Source organism: Oncorhynchus mykiss, chromosome 9 (genome assembly GCF_013265735.2).
Source record: "Oncorhynchus mykiss isolate Arlee chromosome 9, USDA_OmykA_1.1, whole genome shotgun sequence".
Taxonomy (NCBI): Eukaryota; Metazoa; Chordata; class Actinopteri; order Salmoniformes; family Salmonidae; genus Oncorhynchus; species Oncorhynchus mykiss.
Window position 1 is genome coordinate 4,281,499 of NC_048573.1, and position 8,738 is coordinate 4,290,236.

At 43.0% G+C, this 8,738-nt stretch overlaps 1 protein-coding gene across 2 annotated transcripts; it reads left to right on the forward strand.

Moving 5' to 3' along the window:
* Positions 1-759: 759 nt before the first annotated feature.
* LOC118936683 (butyrophilin subfamily 1 member A1-like) lies at positions 760-8,209 on the forward strand. Of its 2 annotated transcripts, none has more exons than XM_036987127.1 (5): positions 760-1,006; positions 2,759-3,142; positions 3,802-4,086; positions 4,206-4,342; positions 7,771-8,209. In XM_036987127.1, the coding sequence occupies exons 1-5, from the start codon at positions 937-939 to the stop codon at positions 7,870-7,872; spliced, it is 978 nt and encodes a 325-aa protein (XP_036843022.1). In that variant the 5' UTR covers positions 760-936; the 3' UTR covers positions 7,873-8,209. The 2 variants fall into 2 exon arrangements, with proteins under 2 accessions (XP_036843022.1, XP_036843024.1); XM_036987129.1 differs by having other exon boundaries at positions 765-1,006; positions 2,759-3,079; positions 7,771-8,208.
* The last annotated feature ends 529 nt before the right edge of the window (positions 8,210-8,738 follow it).

Genomic DNA, 8,738 nt, shown 5'->3' on the forward strand with positions numbered 1-8,738 from the left:
GGTGTAAGATGGCACAGTGATGCCATCTGTTGGTAAATGTTCATTACTGCAACTCTTGTGTTTTCCCGGGGTGCTTGAGATACCCGGATGTGTTGTGATATACTGAACAAGACTGGTTACTCGCATCAATGCCTCTGTCTCGTCATTTAACATTCAAACAGTCGATGGCATTAATATGTAGCATGAAGACAACTGTGTTAGCAGTGGATTATGTGACCATTACATCGGTGTATGCTAGCTAACACACTTATTTACAGCAATCATATGCCAAAGCACATCCCAGAAAGCCCCTCAATCCCTAACAGGTACCATATACCCACACATGTATAAATCAGTAATGTACAGCAAACTTGTACACATTGTAAAATAGAAAACAGTATTCAGAGCGTGACCTACCCATTGCATCACATTTTCATGTTCGCGATCTGCCCCTATCTGCAAGCGGGGCCAATCACAACACACCTTATTGTCATCAGAGTTGAACTAACCAATAAGAATGTTTGAACATTAAATACACATTTCTTTAGAGGCAAGTGGAAACATAACCAACCCTGTTACACAAGTGAGAAACCAACATGTTCAGCTGAAATATCATGATTTGGGGATCTTAAATATTCCCTTAAACGCATGTTTCTAAATAAATAAAAACCGTAACTTAGACATGTCTATCTTGTGGGATTCTGTCTTTTACATTATATCCAGGCTCCCGGCCTGTACAATAGCACGTGGGTAAACACCACTCCCTAATGCAGTACTGGGTGTTGATATCGATTGGTTCCCATGACGAATTTGACGCCGTGCAACATTCTTCAGCAGAGAGGGAGGAGGGGCAGACTGCATTAACAAGGGTACAGGGAGAGTACTACAAGCGTTTGCTGCAGACAGACTGCTGCTCAGCGGTTTCACGTCAATGCATCCTGTCTTTAACCGGACAATATGAGGATTTATTCGGTCTGCATGTTGTGTTCACTAATTATTATATCATCAACAGCAAGTGACACAGGCGGTAAGTACGTTTTCTAGCTAGTGATAATGTGGGTTTTGCAGTTGTAACGTTACTTTCTAGGTCAAACAACGAATACCAAGTCGTATAGCGGCAGAGTAAGATATCTGGTAGAGAGTGAGACATTTAGTTACGTTTTTCTCTCACCACGTTTATTCCGGGAAATGTCTGTCCTCACTCTGGTAGTTATGGACAAACATGAATAAACTACGTGGTGAGTTGATGCCTATTCGTCAACTAGTTGAATTGATCGTGATACTTGTTTGAATGTTAAATGACGAGACAGAGGCATTGATGCGAGTAACTCGTCAGTGAAGAGCACTATTTGCCAGTCCTGTCTGGTCCAGCGACAGCGAGTTTGTGCCCATAGGTGACATTGTTGCCGGTGATGTCTGGTGAGGACCGGTCTTACAACAGGCCGACAAGCCCTCAGTCCAGCCTCTCTCAGCCTCCAGCCTCTCTCAGCCTATTGCGGACAGTCTGAGCACTGATGGAGGGATTGTGCATTCCTGGTGTAACTCGAGCAGTTGTTGTTGCCATCCTGTACCTGTTGTCGTGGAAATTTCCTCTATTTAAGTGGACGGCCCCATGATAATGTCCCAATTTCAATGTCTCATCTTTACCACTCATGTCTTGTCGGTTCGTCCACCAATATACCAGCATCATAAGAAAATGTTAGAACAGATCTTTCTCCATGATCACTCCAAGTGGACTCTCACAGTATGAGAGCTTAGATCTGATACTGTACACCAATTTCTGGCTTGGTTCTTTTCTCTCGGTAGAAGTGGTTTGGAAAGCCTCCTTCAACGCCTTTGTCACTCTTCTTCAGCCAGTTAGAGGGGGTTTTGAGGTACACACACTATTCGGTCCAATTATCTCTTCCATGCATTAAGATACCGTCTGATGTCACCCTTCATGATCACCTCGAAAGAACAGATCAGAACAACAGTTTAGTTCAGTTCATTAACTACATGATAAATGATTACTTTTACCAATTATTCTTAACACACATATCTAAACATATTTCACAGAGAATATCAAAACATTCTATTGAAACTATTCTTTCAAATTGGTTTATACTCCCCATCTCACTGTCAACTCCATCGTAGAGCCCAGGATCAAGAAATTAGACCTATACTCGTCGGGAATAGAACAAAACAAACACAACAATACAATACACTCAACAATACAATACACCCAACAATACAATACACCCAACAATACAATACACCCAACAATACAATACACTCAACAATACAATACACCCAACAATACAATACACTCAACAATACAATACACTCAACAATACAATACACTCCTTCACATATCACTTAAGGTGTATAACTTCAATTCAAACCCTCAAACTGAATCCTCCCCCATGTTTTACACACATCTCTCCGTATGAGAGTAATGTAAAACAAAACTAAAAAATATAAAACAACATTTCAGCAGTCCTCATGCCTCCTTGCAGCAGTCCTCATGCCTCCTTGCAGCAGTCCTCATGCCTCCTTGCAGCAGTCCTCATGCACGTTCACCCAGATGAACAGCGTGCATGTTCATTAATTGTTCATGGTTCTTTGAACAAGCATGGAAAACAGTGTTTACAACCCTTTTACAATGAAGATCTGTGATGTTATTTGGATTTTTACAATGTATCTTTAAAAGACCTGAAAAAGGGACGTTTCTTTTTTTGCTGAATATGTCTTGCTTTGTCTCAAAGTATATGAATCTGTAATCTGTTTTTCTCACGGACAGTTCAACCCATTGTGGCCTTAGTTGGTGATGACGTCATCCTGCCCTGCACCCTGAGACACACCGTCAGCGCTGTGCATCAGTCAGTAGAGTGGCAGAGACCGGACCTAAAACCAAAAGAGGTCCATCTTTACAGAGATGAGAAGGACGATCTGGTGCTCCAGAATCCAGTCTTCAGGGGAAGGACGTCACTGTTCAAAGAGGAACTAGAGAACGGCAACACTAGTTTAAAGTTGACCAGAGTGAAACTCTCTGATGCTGGAAACTACACCTGTTACATTCCACTGCTGGACCACCAGAAAACCATCATTCAACTCCTTGTTGGTGAGTCAACACACCTGCTGACCACCCAAACCCCCTTAAGAGACAGATCTCATGAAATCAAGGGTGAGTTCAATGTCAAGTCCATTGCATGATGAGTATTAGTTACATACTGTAGATTGGTTAGACTACATACTTACCTTAACCCAAGTCCATGTACAATGCTGTGATCTATTGTTAGTTCCTCTTTTAATTTAAAGGTCCAAGAATATCAACAAACCCTTGTGTTATATTTAAGCAATAAGGCCCGAGGGGGTGTGGTACATGGCCGATATATCACGGCTATGGCCTGTCCTTATGCACGATACAGCCATTAGCCGTGGTATATTGGCCGTATACTACTAACCCTGTGTTGCCTTATTGCTGTTGTAAACTGGTTACCAAGGTAACAGAACAGGTTACCAAGGTAACAGAACAGGTTACCAAGGTAACAGAACAGGTTACCAAGCTAACAGAACAGTTAAAAAGTATTGTTTTGTCATACCTGTGGTATACGGTCTGATATCACAAACATTATAAACTAGGTGGTTTGAGCCCTGAATGCTGATTGGCTGAAAGCTGTGGTATACGGTCTGATATCACAAACATTATAAACTAGGTGGTTTGAGCCCTGAATGCTGACTGGCTGAAAGCTGTTGTATATGGTCTGATATCACAAACATTATAAACTAGGTGGTTTGAGCCCTGAATGCTGATTGGCTGAAAGCCGTGGGATATCTGTATAGGTGCTGTGTCCAGACCAGTTATCATCATTGAGAGAATGGAAGGCGATGAGGTGGTCCTGCGGTGTGAGGCTGAAGGCTGCTACCCAGAGCCTGTCATGGAGTGGTGTGACGCTCAGGGACGTGTCCTCCCTGCTGCTGGACCTACAGAGACGTCCAGAGACCGTAAAGGCTGCTACACTGTGACAAGCCATGTCATCGTCCCGAACTCTGACAACAACACCTTCACCTGTCGCGTTCAACAGTTGGAGATCAAACACATGAAGGAGAGACAGGTTCATGTTCCAGGTGAGTCTGTTTTGGATATTTGAATGAAGGCACTATCTGTAAAAAATGTCCTGTTTTAAAAGTCCTTTCATGTGTAATAAGCATTAGGTATTGTAATAATTCTACATCCTGTGTTTCAGATCAAATGTTTCCTAAGACTTGTCATTCCTGCTGGCTGACAGTTCTTGGAGCAGTTCTTGGAGCAGTTCTTGTTGAAGCTGTAGCTGGAGGTCTCCTCTACCTGTTGATAAAAAAAGGGATATTGACCTTCAGAAAGGTAAGTCACACTTCCTGGTGTGGTAGTGTTACTTCCTGGTGTGGTAGTGTTATGTGGTGGATCTACTACTTTATCACCTGAAGGTACCATGTTCATCTGTACAAACAATAGTACACTAGTATAAACACCATGGGACCACGCAGCCGTCATACCGCTCAGGAAGGAGACATGTTCTGTCTCCTAGAGATGAATGTACTTTGGTGCGAAAAGTGCAAATCAATCTCAGAACAACAGCAAACGACCTTGGGAAGATGCTGGAGGAAACAGGTACAAAAGTATCTATATCCACAGTAAAAACGAGTCCAATAGCGACAACCTGAAAGGCCGCTCAGCAAGGAAGAAGCCACTGCTCCAGAACTGGCATAAAAAAGCCAGACTACAGTTTGCAACTGCACATGGGGACAAGGATCGTACTTTTAAGAAGAAATGTCCTCTGAAGCAACATCACAAGACATAAGTTAAAGCTTGGTTGCAAATGGGTCTTCCAAATGGACAATGACCCCAAGCAGACTTCCAAAGTTGTGGCAAAATGGCTTAAGGACAACAAAGTCAAGGTATTGGAGTTGGCATCACAAAGCCCTGACCTCAATTCTATAGAACATTTGTGGGCAGAACTGAAAAAGCGTGCGCGAGCAAGGAGGCCTACAAACCTGACTCAGTTACACCAGCTCTGTCAGGAGGAATGGGCCAAAATTCACCCAACTTTTTGTGGGAAGCTTGTGGAAGGCTACCCGATACGTTTGACCCAAGTCAAACAATTTAAAGGCAATGCTACCAAATATTAATTGAGTGTACCACTGTAGCTGTAATGAATACAACCACCCTTGTAGCTGTAATGAATGAGTACAACCACCACTGTAGCTGTAATGAATGAGTACAACCACCACTGTAGCTGTAATGAGTACAACCACCCCTGTAGCTGTAATGAATGAGTACAACCACCACTGTAGCTGTAATGAATGAGGACAACCACCACTGTAATGAATGAGTACAACCACCACTGTAGCTGTAATGAGTACAACCACCACTGTAGCTGTAATGAATGAGTACAACCACCCCTGTAGCTGTAATGAATGAGTACAACCACCACTGTAGCTGTAATGAGTACAACCACCCCTGTAGCTGTAATGAATGAGTACAACCACCACTGTAGCTGTAATGAATGAGTACAACCACCCCTGTAGCTGTAATGAATGAGTACAACCACCCCTGTAGCTGTAATGAATGAGTACAACCACCACTGTAGCTGTAATGAATGAGTACAACCACCACTGTAGCTGTAATGAATGAGTACAACCACCACTGTAGCTGTAATGAATGAGTACAACCACCACTGTAGCTGTAATGAATGAGTACAACCACCACTGTAGCTGTAATGAATGAGTACAACCACCCCTGTAGCTGTAATGAATGAGTACAACCACCACTGTAGCTGTAATGAATGAGTACAACCACCACTGTAGCTGTAATGAATGAGTACAACCACCACTGTAGCTGTAATGAATGAGTACAACCACCACTGTAGCTGTAATGAATGAGTACAACCACCCCTGTAGCTGTAATGAATGAGTACAACCACCCCTGTAGCTGTAATGAATGAGTACAACCACCCCTGTAGCTGTAATGAATGAGTACAACCACCCCTGTAGCTGTAATGAATGAGTACAACCACCACTGTAGCTGTAATGAATGAGTACAACCACCACTGTAGCTGTAATGAATGAGTACAACCACCACTGTAGCTGTAATGAGGACAACCACCACTGTAGCTGTAATGAATGAGTACAACCACCACTGTAGCTGTAATGAGTACAACCACCCCTGTAGCTGTAATGAATGAGTACAACCACCACTGTAGCTGTAATGAGTACAACCACCACTGTAGCTGTAATGAATGAGTACAACCACTGTAATGAATGAGTACAACCACCACTGTAGCTGTAATGAGTACAACCACCCCTGTAGCTGTAATGAATGAGTACAACCACCCCTGTAGCTGTAGCTGTAATGAGTACAACCACTGTAATGAATGAGTACAACCACCACTGTAGCTGTAATGAGGACAACCACCCCTGTAGCTGTAATGAGTACAACCACCACTGTAGCTGTAATGAATGAGTACAACCACTGTAATGAATGAGTACAACCACCACTGTAGCTGTAATGAGTACAACCACCCCTGTAGCTGTAATGAATGAGTACAACCACCACTGTAGCTGTAATGAATGAGTACAACCACCCCTGTAGCTGTAATGAGGACAACCACCACTGTAGCTGTAATGAATGAGTACAACCACCACTGTAGCTGTAATGAATGAGTACAACCACCACTGTAGCTGTAATGAATGAGTACAACCACCACTGTAGCTGTAATGAATGAGTACAACCACCACTGTAGCTGTAATGAATGAGTACAACCACCCCTGTAGCTGTAATGAATGAGTACAACCACCCCTGTAGCTGTAATGAATGAGTACAACCACCACTGTAGCTGTAATGAATGAGTACAACCACCACTGTAGCTGTAATGAATGAGTACAACCACCACTGTAGCTGTAATGAATGAGTACAACCACCACTGTAGCTGTAATGAATGAGTACAACCACCACTGTAGCTGTAATGAATGAGTACAACCACCACTGTAGCTGTAATGAATGAGTACAACCACCCCTGTAGCTGTAATGAATGAGTACAACCACCACTGTAGCTGTAATGAATGAGTACAACCACCACTGTAGCTGTAATGAGGACAACCACCACTGTAGCTGTAATGAATGAGTACAACCACCACTGTAGCTGTAATGAATGAGTACAACCACCCCTGTAGCTGTAATGAATGAGTACAACCACCACTGTAGCTGTAATGAATGAGGACAACCACCACTGTAGCTGTAATGAATGAGTACAACCACCACTGTAGCTGTAATGAATGAGTACAACCACCCCTGTAGCTGTAATGAATGAGTACAACCACCACTGTAGCTGTAATGAATGAGGACAACCACCACTGTAGCTGTAATGAATGAGTACAACCACCACTGTAGCTGTAATGAGTACAACCACCACTGTAGCTGTAATGAGTACAACCACCCCTGTAGCTGTAATGAATGAGTACAATCACCACTGTAGCTGTAATGAATGAGTACAACCACCACTGTAGCTGTAATGAGTACAATCACCCCTGTAGCTGTAATGAATGAGTACAATCACCACTGTAGCTGTAATGAATGAGTACAACCACCACTGTAGCTGTAATGAATGAGGACAGTTGACTGTTAGTTGACTGATCATGTGAGGTTCTATTAGACAGTTCTGTTAGTTGACTGATCATGTGAGGTTCTATTAGACAGTTCTGTTAGTTGACTGATCATGTGAGGTTCTATTAGACAGTTCTGTTCTAATCCTGTCTCTCATCCCGTTTAAACAGGAAGCGTGGACGTCAGTAATGAAGAACAAGGAGACGATGAAGAATGAGGAAGATGAGACCAGTGAATCCCAGTCTTTCATTGGTTTAGATGATGTGAAATGATCTATAATAATAGTATTATGTGTCATTTAACAGAAATGTTTGGATGGTCCCAGGAATCAAACCCACTATCCTGGAGTTACAAGGACCTTAACTATGACTACATAGGAATATGCATGGCTATGTTTACATTTTAGTAATTTAGCAGACGCTCTTATCCAGAGCAACTTACAGGAACAATTAGGGTTAAGTGCCTTGCTCAAGGGTACATTGGCAGACTTTTCATCTTGTCATCTCAGGGATTTGAACCAGCGACATTGGTTACTGGCCCCACGCTCTTAACCACTAGTCTACCTGCCACTCCATATATGGCACTAGTCTACCTGCCACTCCATATATGGCACTAGTCTACCTGCCCCTCCATATATAGCACTAGTCTACCTGCCCCTCCATATATAGCACTAGTCTACCTGCCCCTCCATATATAGCACTAGTCTACCTGCCACTCCATATATGGCACTAGTCTACCTGCCACTCCATATATAGCACTAGTCTACCTGCCCCTCCATATATGGCACTAGTCTACCTGCCCCTCCATATATGGCACTAGTCTACCTGCCCCTCCATATATGGCACTATGTCAGAAGCATTAGTTTTTTATATCAGACATCTTTGGTGTAGTTTATGTAGTCTGTAAAAGGTGCTGATTTATTTGACAGGGACAATGCATATAGTGAAAGGACCAGCTATTGCATACAGAAGCAATCAATGCCTGGCTGAGTTGGTGAGAGACTTCTGTGATGCCGGGGTCACGACAGAGGTCACACGTAGGGAGATGCAGAAGGGACAGTCTTATCAGGCTCTTCTCAGGTACTAAGATTTGTCTCTGGGGTCGTAATGACCTTTAACTGTGCCCAAGAGGGGCATTG

Excerpts from the sequence above, each read along its gene's own strand:
- LOC118936683 (XM_036987127.1), top strand. The coding sequence starts at position 937 with ATGAGGATTTATTCGGTCTGCATGTTGTGTTCACTAATTATTATATCA. Across the intron at positions 3,143-3,801 it reads CAGATCTCATGAAATCAAGG|GTGCTGTGTCCAGACCAGTT; the intron begins GTGAGTTCAATG and ends ATATCTGTATAG. Across the intron at positions 4,087-4,205 it reads GAGACAGGTTCATGTTCCAG|ATCAAATGTTTCCTAAGACT; the intron begins GTGAGTCTGTTT and ends CCTGTGTTTCAG.